Raw genomic sequence first — 19069 nt, 5'->3', positions numbered from 1 at the left:
ATGACCATGACAGCCATCTGCTCAGGATACTGGCTGGATCCAAGATTTTGAAGACTTCTGCATAAAGAGAAACAGACTAATATAAAAATTTTTTTTGCAAAAGTGTTGCCAGTTCAGGTTGTCCTAATTAATGCAGCCTAACAATACATTTGCATTTGATGTGTATGTACTACTACAAAACAACTGCAGTACAACTACTACAACAGAATTTGAGTACTACTGCAATTCAACAGCAACTACAGCAGCTACAGGACTAACTAGCTCCAGTACTATAATAAAAAAACTAAAATGATTTACACTTACTGGTCATTTTAATAGGTACACCTTACTAGTAGCAGGTCGGATCCCTTTTGCCTTCAGAACTGCCTTAATCTTTTATGATGTAGATTCAGCAAGGTACTGGAAATATTCCTCAGAGATTTTGGTCCATATTGACATGATAGCATCACTGTAACAGTTTAGAAGAGTAGTGAGTTCTACAATTGTGATTTATGGATGTACATGGATGGTAAATCAGTAAACACACTCACTGCAGGTTTTGGAAGACGAATGGCCAGTATTACATGTCCACCTGGTCTACAGTAGAGACACAGTTTGGTTGCATGATGATTACAATGCTTCCTGAGATGTGCAGAGGTCTATTGCCTCCCCTTGTAAAAGTGTCTCTGCAAACTCAACAAAACAAAAGATGATGAGCTGTAGTGCATAAGGAATGCATGGTTACAAGAAAGACAGTTCATTTGAATTCTTCAGATATACAAAGTTAATTCTGTTGAATTAGTACATTTAATAAAACCATCCATGTGGAATTAACCCTCTTCTTCATAAAACCAGGTCTTATTCTTTACTTATTGATAATAATATTATTTTACACTCACTTTTCAGACCAGGACACCACAAGACGTTCCATCTTTCTGGCATCTATGAGGGAGAGTGCTGCGTGTCCACATTAAATGTTGCAGTTTTTCTTCTTCATGAATGATCTGTGATCAATAGCAAGTGTGCAGTATGTAGCACATCATTAAACAACAAAATACAATAAGATAAAAAAAAAAAACATTTTACCTTCTTGATTCCAAACATGTCTTCATTTTTCTGTCTGTTTCCTCAAGTGGATCCAGGAGAAGGCTCCTCTTCTCATGTGGGTACATGACCTTTAAAGGGGTGGTCCAGAGTGTGTTTTTAAGGCTTGGTCGTGTTTATAAGATGCAAAGCGATGTGTGCTCGTGCTTCAGTTGTGAAATATCACATTATGTTTCATTTATCTTACTTTGATTATATAAAGCTACTCAGCTAACATGAAACCGACTGTCATATTTCCTAGTTCCTCTGAAAAGCTGCCTTACATAGGCTCTGATTGGTCAGCTAACATAATGTTCTGTGATTCGTGGATCAGCCCACGTTACAAGGAAAAGCGTCACGCCCCTACAAGCATGCACTTTTGCGCTGAGTAAGCAGTCAGTCAGAGTAGTCGTTAACCGCATCAGTTTAAGCCTGAATCAGACAGAAAATGAAGAGGACACAGCTGAACCTCACGCCTGCTCTCGAAATAAAATCTGACAAGTGTCTTTTACATATATCCGGAATAAGCATGTGTAAGTGATATGAAACGTTCACAAATCTTCTAGTTCATTATTTGAGATGTAGAACGCAGGGAAAGCAGCCGCATAGAGAGACACTGCAGCGCTGCTGAGGATTGTGGCTGTTTACAGCAGTTTGACTAATAAATATAAATTTGTAGCAAAATAACTAACAGTGCCAAACAGCATTTCCCGTTGTTTACATTCTCGCTATAAAATACTGTTAACGCTAGATACTGGGCAGGTAATAGATCAGTCTAAACAAATAAAACACTTACAGGTTGTGGCTCACAATCCACAGCTTCGTCTATTATAGTTGGTGCTGCTTCTTTGAGGAATTTTAGCCGAATCCAGCACTGAACTGGGAGAGATTCTGGAAGCTGTCCTTTGTCAAATGCTAACAATATCTTTTTTATAATTCTCTGGAACATCATTAAAATTAAACTGTAAGCACTTCTGTCTTTCTGTTGTGTCCTTTGGAAGTCCGAATACAGAAACAAAAGAAGCTCTGTGGCAATAGCAGCGTTTGGACGCAATTTTAGCTTTCTCTGCTACATCATTACAGCACCTCTGGCCATAGCCCTTTGCTGCGAGGCTGTATGTGTGTGGTGAATGCGCGTAACCTGAAGGGTTTATGATCTCATAAACTCGGATGTATTTTTTTGTAGTCCCCAAGCTTCATTCACTGTAAACTTTGCTAAGCTAACTCTTAAAAGCCAATGTCCCCCTTTGCATTAAAGTTTAAACATATTACATTCAGAGATGTTGTTTATGATCACACAGCTACATTACACATCAACTAAAGTTTAAAATATGACATCGTAGTGGACAACTCCTTTAAGTAAAACATCAAAACACAACATACACTGACACTTGTGGTATTAGTGATATTTCATCATGTGAGATACTGTAAAGCTTAGCGCATCGATGTTTGGTCAAGTAAACTTAACGTAAACTTTAATTATGTGGGTATTATACTACCTGTAGTGAGATTCTTGCAAGGCTCGATTTCTTACCACCAACATCCAGTGATGATGCTCGTTCACTATTCCCAGAATAATCTTGTGTGTCGTTGAATCAATCTGAAAGCAGTCAGACAAATACTATTCTCAGTTCCTTAAAAAAACACAATTCAATTATTTACAACATGAGACTTACAATCAAGTGCAGACCCGGATTATCCTGTTTCCTCTGTCAGATTAAGGTCATGGTAAAACTGTCAATTACAGCTGCTTTTTCCGCATGATGGTGGTTGTGTTTGTTTACTAGCATCATCAAATATGCATTGATGACCTAAGAAATGTATTGCTGATTTCATGTTTTAAAAACATCAGCTATAATATTCCTGTGTCAGTACAAAGTTTATGCATGACAATAGGCATTCGAGAGTGGAAAGTGATCCTAATAAAAAAGGCATACCTCACTTTCAAGCTCCCTGTTGGGGCAGATATTTTCTATATCCAAATTAAAGAGTTTGTAAAGGCATTTTCACTATAATGTAAATATTTTTGCTGGCCAAGATTAATTTACTCAATTAAAACACTTAATATTATACATCATTTTTTCAACTGAGATGTGTTTTGGAGTTTGTGAGCTGGCTGCTGATGCAGGGTATGGTGAGGTTTGTGTCATAAGCATGTTGAAGAGGCAGGCCACGATGAGGGGTGAGGACCAGAGAAGGCTGGTAAGGCTGGTGCTCCAGGTCAGGTTAATGAAGCTCGTTCCCCACATAATAAGACTGGAGGTGGTGAAACTGGTACCCAACAGGATGCACCACCAACATCCATTAATGATACTCGTTCACTTTCCCCATAATAATCTCGTGTGTTGTTGGATCAATCTGAAAGCAGTCAGACAAACACTATTCTCAGTTACTTAAAAAAACACAATTTGTTTATTTACAACATGAGAATTACAAACAAGTGCAGACCTGAATTCTTTTGTTTCCTCTGAAAGTTTTACCATGACCTTAATCTGGCAATTACAGCTGCTTTTTTTCACATGGTGATGGTTGTGTTTGTTAACTAGCATCATCACATATACATTGATGACCTAAGAAATTCATTCTTAAAGGTTAGACTTGGTAAAAATATTACCTCTTGGGATTCTGGGGAGCTTCCTAATTGCAACTTTTAGTGGTCTACCTTAATTATTTTTGCATCGCACCATTCAATTCAATTCAAATATTCTGTATTTCTAAAGAGATTTAACACTGTGGATTGCGTCAAAGCAGCTTAACGTAGAAGTTCTAGTAAATTGAAACTGTGTCAGTCTAGTTTTCACAGTTAAAGTTCAGTTTAGTTCAGTTCAGTGTGGTTTAATTTTCACTGCTGAAAGTCCAAACACTGAAGAGAAAATCCATCAGTGCGCAGCTCCACAAGTTCCAAACCAAGCAAGCCAATGGCAACAATGACGAGGAACAAACGTTGTCCAATCTGCAACTGAACGGGACCCATGCAGTTGAACATGTCCTCAGGCAAGTGGACTTCCAGTTATGGACTGGATCTGATAAGGGGTGTTGTAGAAATATTATTTCTTGAGCTGGAGTCTGTGGCATAAGTCTGCAGAGATGATATTTCTGGCTGACCCAGAGTTGAGGAGAGCATACACTGTAACAGTTTAGAAGAGTAGTGAGTTCTACAGTCATGATTCATGGATGTACATGGATGGTAAATCAGTAACCATACTCACTGCAGTTTGTGGAAGACGAATCGCCTGTTTTACATGTCCACCTGGTCTACAGTAGAGACACAGTTTGGCCGCATGATGATCCTGAGACCTGCAGAGATCTATTCAGGGTTCATACACATTTTTACTACAAAAGTTCCAGGACTTTTCCAGGACTTTCAAATAAATTTTTATGACCTAATATGTCGTAAATCATTAGAAACATTTACATTTTTTACAGCATATCAAAAAACATGTAATAGTTTCAATTTATTTGTATATCTATGTAAATCAGATTATGCTTACACAGCACTAATAATGGGAGAGCATGTTTTTGGCTAAGAAAAGAAAAGAAGTCAAAACAACTAACCTCCATTCCAATATACAGATATTTGTTAAAATAATTTTAGATAATCTTAATAGTTTGTTAAACTAGTAATAGTAGGTAAAACTACTTCTATTATAAAGCCGCGATCACACTGCACTTTTTTGCGGCATAGACTTCCATTCATAGGCAATTCAGAATTCAGCAGACCAAAAACACAAGCGCATGTTTCACATTTCACTGCATTCGAAAGTTCAAGCTTGGTGAATTCTTACCTGCGAAATCACATCAGGGGATTGTGTAAGACCAATAGAAGATCATTTAAAATAAGTCATTTAAAATGTGGAGCAATCGCTCACTTTTATTAACGTCTAATCATTTTGTTTCAAGAGTTCACACTTAGCTCATGATTTATTCATAGGTTGTTTAGCATGCTGTCCCGGGAGAGAGCCCGGAGCTCAAGAGATCCTCGGGCCCAGTGCTCCCCCCTTTCCCAGGGCGAGGGGAAATTTAGCTCAGGTCGATCTCAAACTCCCCCGCTGCTGAGGCCAAGGTGAACTATAGACACATTACCTGTAGAGAGACAAATGCAAGTAATGTGACTTTTACCTTAAGCAGTTGGACATGTATACCTAATAAAGTGGCCGGTTAGTGTGCAGTACAGATACGTGTCTTAATAAATAGCCTAGGCTACTATAAATTAAAACTATTTACGTACCCTATACATTTTTTCACAGGCCTTGGAAATCTAGAGTAGATTCTGCTTTTCATAGGTCACCAAAAGAAAATGAATGAAAAACCAACAGCTTCGTCATGAGAACAGCTCTAGAGGTGTAGTTGCAAATGACAAATTTTCAAGACAGTTTGCGAATGTTTGTTGGATGGATTTGGGAAACACCAAATCAACAAACTATGTTTGTAACGACGGAGCTAGCGACCTTAGTTGGCTAATCATGATTTTCAAAAACACACCCCAGATTGATTTCTTAGAACTGTTATCTCGTTTGCTGCTTTAACTTGAAAAGCCCTTCCATTAGTCCCTTTGTTAATCTGGGGTTACCACAGCGGAATGAACCACCAACTTATCCAGCATTTATTTTACACATGCCTTTCTAGCTGCAAACAACCACTGGAAAACACCCATACACTCCCATTCACACACATACACTACGGACAATTTAGCGTATACAGTTTACCTGTACAGCATGCCTTTGGACTTGTGGGGTAAACCAGAGCACCCAGAGGAAACGCACGCCAACCGGGTGAGAACATGCAAACATGCCAACTGCCCCAGCCGAGGCTTGAACCAGCAACCTTCTTGCTGTGAGGCGATTGTGCTACCCACTGCACCACTGTGACGCCCACACCATTAAAATAACATCATTTAAATATTGAATGGTTGTCTTAAATAGAACTTCTGACTTACCATTGCATGGTGCCAATTATCCTCTCTACCAGCCTGTTTGAGAATGGTCCGGTGAACAACGGCTCCTTTTTATCCCCAGCTTGGCGCAGACATTCTTGCTTATCTGTTAATATAAAACAAATTGTAACATAAATTATAGTCAAGTCACATTTATGTGTACCATACAGAGTGTGTCAAACCAGCTATACAGAGATAAACACAGTAGATATCAGTCTGTCTTAACAATATCACTTGTGGTTGTGTTGAGAAAATGTTTAGGATATAAAAATCCTCACAACACAACTAAAAGAGAATTGTTTTACCACATTCACAAACTCTCTTCCTTTGTCCATTAAGATCCTTTTTGGAGTCTTAAATTGGTGAAAGATTTTTATAATACATTCAGTCACCTCTGCTGCTGTTGTCGTTCGTAGAGGATACGCTTGTAGTCATTTTGTTAAATAATCAATCACACCAGGGATGGTTATTGAAATGTATTTTAAAATATAATATCAAATACAGGGCGAGGCAGTGGCGCAGTAGGTAGTGTTGTCGCCTCACAGCAAGAAGGTCGCTGGGTCGCCGGTTCGAACCTCGGCTCAGTTGCCGTTTCTGCGTGGAGTTTGCATGTTCTCCCTGCCTTCGCATGGGTTCGTGCTCCGGTTTCCCCCACAGTCCAAAGACATGCGGTACAGTTGAATTGGGTAGGCTAAATTGTCTGTAGTGTGTGTGTGTGTGTGTGTGTGTGTGTGTGAATGTGGATGTTTCCCAGAGATGGGTTGTGGCTGGAAGGGTATCCGCTGCGTAAAAAACTTGCTGGATAAGTTGCCGGTTTATTCCGCTGTGGTGACCCGGATTAATAAAGGGACTAAGCCGACAAGAAAATTAATGAATATCAAATACATTAGTTTTACATGTATCAAAGTAATCTACAAAATACAGCAGCCAAAACAAGTATCAAAATAAAATACTATATTTTGTATTTTGAAAATACTACATGGGAGTTTAACATTTCTTCACAAACCTTCTATCAATAAGCATATTGGATCAATCCTTTCAGTATTAAACTGATTTAGTGAAGTAATCAATGTTTGACAACAACAGCTTTCTTTTGAAGCTTCTTTTTGTGAAGGACTTGTTTTAATGTTGTTTGTCTTATTTTCTCTCTCTTTTTAAGATGTCAACATATAGACTTTTTACAAAGTATTTTACAGCATTTTAAAAATACAAAAATACAAGACCCTAAAGGGCGTCACACACCGGATGCACCGCTCAGCATCGCGAGTTGGCGCGCACATGACAGTTGAAAGTATCGCAAACTAGACGTGCACATTCACATGCTATTTCAAGAGTTCACACTTAGCTAATGATTGATAATAAAGCTTGTTTGGCAACTTCCCAGTGCAGGGCGAGATGGGAGTTTGAGCTCAGGCAGATCTCGATGACTCCCCCCTTGCTTTTGAGCTTTGTAGCTAAGTGTCGGATATGGATGGCTGAGAACAGGTGTACTCACTTGGAGCTTGACTATAAAAATTTTGTGCTCAATTGTTTAGGGTGCTTGTTTTTTGGACTGTGGGAGGAAACCGGAGGACCCAGGGAAAACCCACGCGAGCACGGGGAGAACAAGCAAAACTCAGCACAGAAATGCCGCCTGGTTTAGAAGGGAATGAACCAGAGGCATTCTTGCTGTGAGGCAACAGTGCTAATCCCTGGCCACCGTGTCGCCCGTTTGAGGTAGAGTAGGGTTGGGGGGGCAAAAGCCAAGCTTGATTAGCTAGCCCAGGTGTGTCTGATAGGGACTGGAACTAAAGTTTGCAGGACACCGGCCCTCCAGGATCAAGTTTGGACACTCCAATGTACAGCCATTTTTGTGATTAGATTTTAATAGTAATAATAATAAAAAAAAAACTTTAAATTTGCAATCCATCAAATAAATCTTTACACCATTTTCATATAAATTGAATTATTGCTGTTTGTGAATCGGCGGCCGTTTTTTTCCGTTAATATACTCAAAATTCTCCCTCTTCCACACTCTACCTGCCTCTACTCTGATGGCTGGCAGACTGGTGTCACTAAAATATCTGTGATTATAATATAAACATAAAATAATTAAACAGTTTATATAAATTATTACATTTTAAACAGAGGAGAAGCAGATCGGTTTGACTGTACCAGGGAAATACCTCACGCTCGCAGTGCTTAAACATTTGCTGTCGATGTGCAGAGGAATGATCTGCTCTCAATGCTGCAGATGTGAGAGACGGCTGTGTGGCACTGTGCCACCTTGAGTGGTCTGAGGCAGGGGAGAGACCGACGAGAGCTCGTCGTGAAGAGTAACATTAGAAATGGTACAGCACGCACACATGAGAGTCTAAAAATCTCCATTAACTTTTTTATTTTTTAGAAAATTTGGCAATAAGTTGGCAACACTGGCAAGCAGTGTTTTTGATTAAAGGAGCTCACACCTCACGCATGTGGAGTACTAAAGGAACTTTTTATTATTCATGGGGGCCCCCTGGTTTTGAAAAGAGGTAATAACATTCAAATCTTAACAGTTATAGAAAAATGTTACAACATATGATAGAAAATGTATATAAGAGCTATATAATTCATTCATATACAGGGTTCATACAAATTTTTAATTTATAACTAGAAACTGTTATACCCCTGTGGGAGTAAAGTGCCAAGTGGAGACTGAACTCACTGTAGTTTGACAAATATTGCCGCATGCTGTTGGACTACATGTATTATTGGGACTTTTTTTTTTTTTTTACATTTGCATTTGTAATAAATACAGTTACAATGTATCCAGTAGTCTGATGGATGCCTGTAGAGTGCAAAATATTATTTATTTTGGGTTTACAGTTAAAGTAAAAATTATTAGCCGCTGTTTATCCCCCCTGGCCAAATTTCTGTTTAACAGAGAGATTTTTTAAACACATTTCTAAACATAATAGTTTTAATAACTCATTTCTAAAAACTGATTTATTTGATCTTTGCCATGATGATAGTAAATAATATTTGACTAGATATTTTTCAGGACACTTCTATACAGCGTAAAGTGCCATTGAAATGCTTAACTAAGTTAATTAGGTTATCTAGGCAGGTTAGGGTAATTAGGCAAGTTATTGTGCAAAGATGGTTTGTTCTGTATACTACCAAAAAATATATAGCTTAAAGGAGCTAATAATTTTGACCCTAAAATGGGTTTTAAATTAAAAACTGCTTTTATTCTAGCCGAAATAAATCAAACTTTTCTGCAGAAGAAAATTTTTTATCAGACATATTGTGAATATTTCCTTGCTCTGTTAATCATCATTTGGGAGATATTTAAAAAAAAATCAAAGGGGGGCAAATAATTCTGACTTCAACTGTGTATAATGGCAATATTTCTATATTATATAATAACAACATAATAAAAACAGGAATATAATATATAATAATATGTAATCATGTTATTTGCTTTAGAGCAAATAGGTTTGACTGCAATGTAAAGCTTTACTGCATAATAATGAATGCAATATGAAAACATTGTTCTTTTGACTCATTTATATAACATCTTTATATTGTTGTTTGTTTAATGCTATAGTTTAGTAAATGACAAATTTATGTTAACTTATTGTCATCATGACTATTATTATTCAAGGTACAGACAAGAGCAAACTTTCCCACTGTTTAAAGGGCTAATATAGCTTTTCTGTAAATAGCCATTTTCATTAGACTGGTGCTGCTGCTGTATGCAAATGAGCATTTGCGTCAAACGTTCGAAAAGTTCCATCATAGTTCTATAGAATGACGTGGAAGAGCAAAAGCACATTCATTTGTAAGACGTCGATTGTTTAATCAAGTTTGAACTGTATTATACGACAAGATCTGCGTTTTATATCTGATGTATTCAGTTTCACTAGATCGTGTTACAGAAAATTCAGTTTTCAACATTAATATTGTCGATTTTGGAAAGAAATATAGAACAATGGGACGAGTTGGAAAGAAATTTAAAAAGTTCTGTAACTGGGCCTTTTTTCGGAAATCCGGGAAAACCCAGCAGAACCAGTCGCTCGGCGAACTCGAGCACCAGAGATGTTTCGATGGCGAAGCCGGACCAAGTAACGTCGCGTTCATCTCTCACATTCATACTGGAGCTGGTGTTTCACCAAGCCCAGCACCACAGAAAGCGGAGAAGAAACTAAAGAGGTTCCGTAAATGGTTTTCTCGGAAATTCAAGAAAACCACAACCAGAGCCCCACAGACCCAGCCGAGCAGCCCACAGACTCAGAGATCCCCTGATGGTGAAGCTGCGTGTGTGTCGCCGAGGCCGGTTCAGGACGAGCGGGTCAACAACAGGTGCGTGTCTATCCAGACCCCTGTGAAGACCCCGTCAACAGAAACCGAACAGCCCGAGGACACTGAATGCTGGCACTTGTGTGTTTCTTCTCTGACCCCCGCGGATATCAGCGAGTCTGACCGCGCTTCACTGCAAAGTTGGCACTCCTGTGCGTCTTCGCTTGACACCTCAGAGAAAGGCGAATCTGACCGCGCTTCAGTGCATAGTGCGCCCCCTTGTGTGTCTTCGCCGACCCCTGAACCCAGTGTGTCCAAGGAAAGCACCGCTTCCTCATCGGATAACGATTTTTGGAAGGCAGAAAAGAAAATCCCAGTGAATTTGGACTCGAATCCAGGTCAGTTTATTACGGTTTTTTTTATTGGAAGTAGTATTTTAATACAACATTCCAAAACAAAATCTTGTACGTTTTACTCCACTGCATTTGATAAATGTAATTAGTTAAAGTACAGATAGTAAATGCTGGTGGACATATTACCAAGTTCAAATATGTATATTATTATGAATTTGCTGTAGCAATACTTGACATGTTCTGAAGTGCAAAACGGAGATCTTTAGGTTTTATTTCAAGAAGTGCAATTAGTCCAAGCTAAAATGTTCAACTGTAAAAGATTAGAGCTGCACAATACATCAAAAACAAAAAGAGAGCCGAAAATGAACAGTTAATGGCAGAAGTAGACAAGAGAGGAAAGTGAAACAGCAAATAAAAACTGTGAATCAGAACATCTGCTGATATGTATATAAAATCAGCATAATATATTTTACTGTTTATTTGACTATGAGTGATACATCAATACATTAAAAATAGCCAGTTAAAATGGCATTTCTCTGGGAAATATTGTTATGAATACATCACAACATCATCTATTTTACCAGAAATGTGCAGCCCTAGCTAAAGATGTAAGAAAAATAAAGATGAGACAAATGTTGTAAATACTTAAACACCACTAAATGTTGGAGTAAAAGTACTGTTGATCCTTTCTTCAGGAATGTACTCAAGGTAAAGTAGGGGTTGCCAGTTTAAACTGTAACTGAGGACAAATCCTCCAAAATAATATTGAAGGAGAGTAATCAAATATTGGTGAGGCCTAATAGCTTAATAATAAATATTCTAAAGCAATCTTCAATCGGCTTTTTGATGGTTTATAAATGTCCATCATTATTTGTTTCACTGATTTTTTTACAGGTAACATCAATGAGGAATATCGAGTCAAAAGCATTATAGGTAAGGGAGGGTTTGGATCCGTCTCTGCTGGAGTTCGTCGGTCGGATTCACAAAAGGTTTGTTTCAAACAGAAAAAGTGCTTTCTTGCTATTTCAATTTGATGAATGTTACATGACTGATCGTGTGAATTAACTGTCGCTTTCTCTTGGTCAACAGGTGGCAATCAAAAATGTGAGCAAGACTAAAGCAAGAAGAACCTTGACGATTGTAAGTACACAGTGTTAAAGTTGTTATAATACTGACCTCAACTTCAGTCCATTCACGTCTCACTATCATATGTCTGTTATCTCTCCTGCAGCTACCATATGAGAAGATTGTTCCACATGAAGTTGGATTGATGTATTTGATGAGCAAAGGTCCTTACGTTCCTCAAATAATACAGCTGCTGGATTGGTATGAGACGCCGAGCCAATACACATTGGTGCTGGAGCGTCCCAATTCCTGCATGGACCTGCAAACGTTTGCATGGAAGCATCGTAAGAAAATGACTGAATCGGTAGCACGATTGGTGATGCACCAGGTGGTCGCTGCTGCAATTGAATGCTGTGAAAGGGACGTTTACCACAGCGACATCAAGCCAGAAAACGTGCTCATCAACCCCCACACCTTCCAGATCAAGCTAATAGACTTTGGTGTTGGTAGAATCATGAACAGCGAAGGCTATTCAACATTCTGTGGTGTGTATTATGATGAAGACAACTTATATTGAGCCTTCTAGGCAACACAAAGACATCAGCAGATCAGTTTTGTTGTTAATGTGATAAATATCTAACTGTTCTTGATCTTTCTTCCAGGCACAAAGCCTTATGCTCCTCCGGAGTTTTCTGATTGTAAAAAGTTCTACGCCAAGCCTGCAACGGTGTACTCTATAGGTGTAATGTTGTACAGGCTGCTGCACAGAAAATACCCTCGAAGAGAGCTCACTAAGATTGTCGCCAGAACCTGGGAGCGTGACAAACTATCCAAAGGTGAGAGCGTGTGGATGATGAAACAACAACTGAAAACAATGTGATCATTTACAGCAACCGAAAGGTTTGTGGCAATCTAATAACCTGACATGTGTTCCTTCTTACTTCACAGAATGCATCGACATGATCTGTTCCTGTCTGCAAAGAGATCCACAACAGCGGATTCCTCTTGAAGAGATCCTCCACCATAACTGGTTCCAGGTCTTGATCCTGAAGCCAAGCAAAGAGAAGAAAACCTTAAAAGAAAAAATACAGTCTATATTGAAATTCAGGTCAGTTTAATAACAACAAAACCCCCGACATGACTCCTGAAATGTACAAAATATTCTACTTAAATGTTTGTCACAAATCGTCACTTGCTGAACTGTTAATCTGTGAAGTGGCCAAATTGAAACTGGTCTTCTTACGGAAGTCTTGTTTCAGTTTTTGTGTTGAAATGTTGATCTTACATGAAACTAATATTGCACATTTTCTCTTTCCATCCAGATAACAGCACAGCTGAAGAAGATCCTGGGACATGAAGAAGATTACACCAAGCTCCTTCTCTTCATCCAGCTACTAACACCAAACTCCTCCTCTTCATCGAGCAACCTAACACCAAACTCCTCCTCTTCATCGAGCAACCTAACACCAAGCTCCTCCTCTTCACCAAGGCATTAACACCAAGCTCCTCTTCTTTATTCAGCTACAAAAATTCATCGAGCCACAAACATGGGGCAGTTTGTGGCTTGACGAATAGAAAGAGCTGAATGGGGCTGGTGTTTGTGTGTGCGTGAAAAGGAGGAGCTAATTGGGGCTGGTGTTTGTTGTTGCACGACAAGGAGGAGCTAATTGAGGCTGGTGTTTATGGTTGCACGAAAAAGAGCTGAATGGAGCCGGTGTTCGTGTCTAGATGGAGAGAAGGAGGGGCGGCACGGTGGCTCAGTGGTTTGCACTGTTGCCTCACAGCAAGAAGGTCGCTGGATCCAGTCCCGGCTGGGCCAGTTGGCTTTTCTGTGTGGAGTTTGCTTATTCTCCCCGTGTTCGCGTGGGTTTCCTCCGGGTGCTCCGGTTTCCCCCACAGTTCAAAGACATGTCCTATAGGATTGTGTATATATGTTTGATGTTTGATGAATAAAAATGAGCACATTTGAAATATAAAGTGTTTTTCATTTCACTCAATATGAACTTCATGCACTCCTACAGTTAAAGTGTTGAACTGTCCTCAGCTAGCAGTTGAGTTACCATAAATATACGGCGACATTGTTTCAGGTTTTATGAAACGGTTTAGTGAAGCCTGTATACTTTACAACTTATTCAATTCAATTCATCTTTACTTCTAAAGCACTTTCAATGTAGATCGTGTCAAAGCAGCTTAACATAGTTCTAGTAAATTAAAACTGCTTCAGTTGAGCTGTCACAGTTAAGTTCAGTTCAGTGTAATGTAAATGTTCCAAACTAAGCAAGCCAGTGATGAGAAACAAACTTTACCAATGGATGTGAGTGAAGTAAAAATTACATTAAGAGAAACCAGGCTCAGCTGGGCATGACCAATTCTCCTCTGGCCAAACATCTGGGTGCCTGAGACTTGAGAATGCTGGAAATCCAACATGGAGAGAAGCTGCAGGTCTGAGTAGGTCATCAGCAGGCATCCGTGCAGAGACTTGTTTTTCACTGGGGTCTTTCAGGAATCAGTCTCAGATTCTCGACTTATCCATGACCATGACAGCCATCTGCTCAGGATACTGGCTGGATCCAAGATTTTGAAGACTTCTGCATAAAGAGAAACAGACTAATTTAAAAAATTTTTTAAAAAGTGTTGCCAGTTCAGGTTGTCCTAATTATTGCAGCCCAACAATCCTTTGGATTTGGATTTAAAAAGTTATACATTTGTATTTTATGTGTATAAACTACTACAAAACAACTGCAGACAACTACTACAACAGAACTTGAGTACTACTGCAATACAACAGCAGAACTAAAGTAGCACAGCAATACAGCTTCAGTACTATGATACAAATTCTAAAGTGACATACACTTACCGTCCATTTTAATAGGTACACCTTACTAGTAGCAGGTTGGACTCCTTTTGCCTTCAGAACTGCCTTAATCTTTTGTGATGTAGATTTAACAAGGTACTGCAAATATTCCTCAAAGATTTTGGTCCATATTAAAATGATAGCGTCAAGCAGTTGCTGCAGATTTGTCGGCTGCACATCCATGATGCGAATCTCCAAAACGTGTTCTATTGGAAACAGTTCTGGTGACTGTGGAGGTCAGCAACAATACTCAGGTAGGTTGTGGTGTTGACATTATGCTTAATTGGTACTAACAGGCCCAAAATGTACCAAGAAAATATCCCCCACACCATTACACCACCATTACAAGCCTGAACCATTGATGCAAGGCAGGATGGATCCATGCTTCATGTTGTTGACGCCAAATTCTGACCCTACCATCTGAATGTTGCAGCAAAAAAAATCGAGACTCAACATTTTTTCCACCCAAAGTCACTGAAATCACCTTTCCTTCCCATTCTGATGCTCGGTTTGAACTGCAGAAGATCGTCTTGACCATGTCTACATACCTAAATACATTGAGATGCTGCCATGTGATTGGCTGATTGAAAATTTGCATTAACGAGCAGTTATACAGCAGGTGTACCTAATAAAGTGGCTGGTGAGTGTATTTTCTTTTGACGTGACGTGTGACTGCTGATTGCAGATGTTGGTAGGCTGACTCCCAGACCCTTTCACTCTCCCAAAACCAATGATAAACACATGGAAGTTTTGAAGGTTCCCAGACCAGGGGAATAGAGGCGGTGGGTAACAGAGTACGCACTGGAATAGGGTGAGATCCGCAAGAGGCTGGCAGAAAGTATTCTGTGTGAACTCAGCACCTGAGATGAATTGGTTCCAGGAGTTGTGGTGGCTGTGGCAGAAGGTATGGAGGGCGCAAGCCTCTGTCCTTCTTAGCCACGAAGAAAAGACGATCCCAGGGGTGGAATCCTCCAGATAGAAACTATTTCTATGTGTAGCTGTCCAATCTGAAACTGAACGGGACCCATGCAGTTGAACATGTCCTCAGCCAATTGGACTTCCAGTTATGGACTGGATCTGATAGTCTGATAGAGGGTGTTGTTGAATTAATTTTCTTGAGCTGGAGTCTGTGACATTAACCTGCAGAGAAAAAACTGCCGGCTGACCCAGAGTCGAGGAGAGCATACACTTTAACAGTTTAGAAGAGTAGTGAGTTCTACAATTGTGATTTATGGATGTACATGGATGGTAAATCAGTAAACACACTCACTGCAGGTTTAGGAATACGAATGGCCAGTATTACATGTCCACCTTGTCTACAGTAGAGACACAGTTTGATGATGATTACACTGCATCCTGAGATCTATTGCCTCCCCTTGTAAAATTGTCTCTGCAAACTGAACAAAAAAAAGATGATTAGTTGTAATGTATAAGGAATGCATGGTTACAAAAAAGACAGTCAATTTGAATTCTTCAGATATACAATGTTAATTCTGTTGGATTAGTACATTTAATAAAACCATCCATGTGGAATTAACCCTCTTCTTCATAAAACCAGGCCTTATTCTTTACTTATTGATAATAATTATATTTTACACTCTTTTCAGACCAGGGGCCTCATGTACGAAGACTTGCGTGGAAATCTTACTAAAACATTGCGTACGCACAAAGCTGTAAATGTGCGTACGCAGAAAAAAATTCAGATGTATGAAACACTGCGTACGCCGAATCTCACGCATATTCTTTTGTACATCCGAATGAACGTGAAACTGAGCGCAACATGCACGAGCACAAAACCCCTCCCTGCCTCCTCCCCCGTATGAATATGCTAATGACTATGCCAATGGCAAAACCCAACGAAAAAGCAAAGGCAAAAGCAAGCAAGAAGAGAAACTTTGAACAGAATGTGAATTGGTGGTGCTCCTTTCGGAGGTAGACAGGAGAAAAGCGGTGTTATTTGCAAGTTTGTTCTCCAAAATTAACAACAAAAGAAAAAAAAATAGAGTGGGAGAGTTTAGCTGATGCGGTTAACACAGTTGGGTCTGAACAGCGCACTGAGTGCATTAAAAAAAAGAAATAGTGTGATTTATATCTGTAAAATGTTGCAGCACTCGCAACAGTCTCAGTGGCGCGCTCCTAAGACGTATGTCATCATGTCTTGCCACGTTCGAGCATGAACTCGGCTCGAATCCAGCGTCTGATGAACTATTTCTTGTTTTTTCCCCCGCTACATATCAGATTTTGCCTACTATTTATCACGAGAAAGACAAGTAGGAATTATCAATAAGTTTGTGCATCATATTTTATTTGCACATTTATTGAATGGAAATGTTTCTGATTCACGCATGCAAATTCATCTTCAGATGGTGCCTTTATAGCAATGTGCGTGCAGTAGATCGCTCAGATTACATTGGGAAAACAGGCGACCGCTGCAAATTGTGCTTTAATGTTTAGCTGCTCAACTGTATGGTATGGAAATCTTACATACCTACTAGATGAACCCGTCTCATACAGCTGCCATTGCAAGGCTCAGTCACTTTGTAGAGTGCAATTTAACACAACTGCCTCTAGGAGTCGCCAATGGAAATAAAACAGACACGCACAAAAAATGTGCGTACGCCTGCCAGAAAGCTGCCGTGAACCTGCGCACATTCCCACGTTCAGTTCATTGTTAGTAAATCCAAACGTGAGCGATTCTGAGCGTGAAACTTGGCGTACGCAAAGTTTTTGTGCGTACGCAGCGTTGATACATGAGGCCCCAGGACACCACAAGACGTTCCATCTTTCTGGCATCTATGAGGGAGAGTGCTGCGTGTCCACATTAAAACGTTGCAGTCTTTCTTCTTCATGAATGATCTGTGATCAATAGCAAGTGTGCAGTATGTAGCACATCATTAAACAACAAAATACAATAAGATTAAAAAAAAAAAATTTTACCTTCTTGATTTCAAACATGTCTTCATTTTTCTGTCTGTTTCCCCAAGTGGATCCAGGAGAAGGCTCCTCTTCTCATGTGGGTACATGACCTTTAAAGGGGTGGTCCAGAGTGTGTTTTTAAGGCTTGGTCGTGTTTTTAAGATGCAAAGCAATGTGTGGTCGTGCTTCAGTTGTGAAATATCACATTATGTTTTCATTTATCTTACTTTGATTATATACAGCTACTCAGCTAACATGAAACCGACTGTCATATTTCCTAGTTCCTCCGAAAGGCTGCCTTAAATAGGCTCTGATTGGTCAGCTAACATAATGTTCTGTGATTTGTGGATCAGCCCACGTCACAAGGAAAAGCGTCACGCCCCTACAAGCATTCACTTTTGCGCTGTGTAAGCAGTCAGTCAGAGTAGCCGTTTACCGCATCAGTTTAAGCCTGAATCAGACAGAAAATGAGGAGGACACAGCTGAACCTCACGCCTGCTCTCGAAATAAAATCTGACAAGTGTCTTTCACATATATCCGGAATAAGCATGTGTAAGTGATATGAAACGTTCACAAATCTTTTGCTAGTTCGCTATTTGAGATGTAGAACGCAGGGAAAGCGGCCGCATAGAGAGACACTGCAGCGCTGCTGAGGATTGTGGCTGTTTACAGCAGTTTGACTAATAAATATGAATTTGTAGCAAAATAGCTAACAGTGCCAAACAGCATTTCCCGTTATTTACGTTCTCTCTATAACATACTGTTAACGCTAGATACTGGGCAAGTAATAGATCAGTCTAAACAAATAAAACACTTACAGGTTGTGGCTCACAATCCACAGCTTCGTCTATTATAGTTGGTGCTGCTTCTTTGAGGAGTTTTAGCCGAATCCAGCACTGAACTGGGAGAGATTCTGGAAGCTGTCCTTTGTCAAATGCTAACAATATCTTTTTTATAACTCTCTGGAACATCATTAAAATTAAACTGTAAGCACTTCTGTCTTTGTGTTTTGTCCTTTGGAAGTCCGAATACAGAAACAGAAGAAGCTCTGTGGCAATAGCAGTGTTTGGACGCATTTTAGCTTTCTCTGCTACATCATTACAGCACCTCTGGCCATAGCCCTTTGCTGCGAGGGTGTATTTGTGTGGTGAATGCGCTTAACCTGAAGGGTTTATGATCTCATAAACTCGGATGTATTTTTTTGTAGTCCCCAAGCTTCATTCACTGTAAACTTTGCTAAGCTAACTCTTAAAAGCCAATGTCCCCCTTTGCATTAAAGTTTAAACATATTACATTCAGAGATGTTGTATATGATCACACAGCTACATTACACATCAACTAAAGTTTAAAATATGACATCGTAGTGGACCACTCCTTTAAGTAAAACATCGAAACACAACATACACTGACACTTGTGGTATTAGTGATATTTCATCATGTGAGGTACTGTAAAGCTTAGCGCATCGATGTTTGGTCAAGTAAACTTAAAGTAAACTTTAATTATGTGGGTATTATACTACCTGTAGTGAGATTCCTGCAAGGCTCGATTTCTTACCACCAACATGCAGTGATGATGCTCGTTCAATATTCCCAGAATAATCTTGTGTGTCGTTGAATCACTCT

General features: G+C 39.5%; 1 protein-coding gene and 1 long non-coding RNA gene across 10 annotated transcripts in view; one reads left to right on the top strand and one right to left on the bottom strand.

The window, feature by feature from the left end:
* Positions 1-3446: 3446 nt before the first annotated feature.
* LOC103911576 (uncharacterized) overlaps positions 3447-19069 on the bottom strand; it is a 33920-nt gene continuing 18297 nt past the window's right edge. For all 9 annotated transcript variants that reach the window (XR_012384784.1, XR_012384782.1, XR_012384780.1 and 6 more), the window contains 8 exons: positions 19002-19067; positions 17468-17556; positions 15801-15927; positions 14011-14264; positions 12618-12722; positions 5999-6101; positions 4272-5145; positions 3447-4189 (listed from right to left, as the gene is read on the bottom strand). This is a non-coding gene — a long non-coding RNA (uncharacterized lncRNA). The remainder of the gene's footprint in view (positions 4190-4271; positions 5146-5998; positions 6102-12617; positions 12723-14010; positions 14265-15800; positions 15928-17467; positions 17557-19001; positions 19068-19069) is intronic.
* Positions 8756-14016, top strand: LOC137496391 (uncharacterized). Its single transcript, XM_068223229.2, has 7 exons — positions 8756-10656; positions 11506-11600; positions 11701-11751; positions 11843-12221; positions 12339-12512; positions 12625-12784; positions 12999-14016. Exons 1-7 carry the CDS (start codon positions 9867-9869, stop codon positions 13000-13002), a joined length of 1653 nt encoding a protein of 550 aa, XP_068079330.1. The 5' UTR covers positions 8756-9866; the 3' UTR covers positions 13003-14016.

Source organism: Danio rerio, chromosome 8, assembly GCF_049306965.1.
Source record: "Danio rerio strain Tuebingen ecotype United States chromosome 8, GRCz12tu, whole genome shotgun sequence".
NCBI classification, from domain to species: Eukaryota; Metazoa; Chordata; class Actinopteri; order Cypriniformes; family Danionidae; genus Danio; species Danio rerio.
The sequence above is the reverse complement of the archived record's forward strand: the minus strand, read 5'-3'. Positions and strand labels throughout refer to the sequence as shown.

Bases quoted from the DNA above. Each gene is read 5' to 3' on its own strand.
- LOC137496391 (XM_068223229.2), top strand. From the start codon at position 9,867: ATGTATTCAGTTTCACTAGATCGTGTTACAGAAAATTCAGTTTTCAAC. The intron at 11,601-11,700 runs GTTTGTTTCAAA...CTTGGTCAACAG, and splicing joins GTCGGTCGGATTCACAAAAG to GTGGCAATCAAAAATGTGAG. The intron at 12,222-12,338 runs GTGTGTATTATG...TCTTTCTTCCAG, and splicing joins AGGCTATTCAACATTCTGTG to GCACAAAGCCTTATGCTCCT.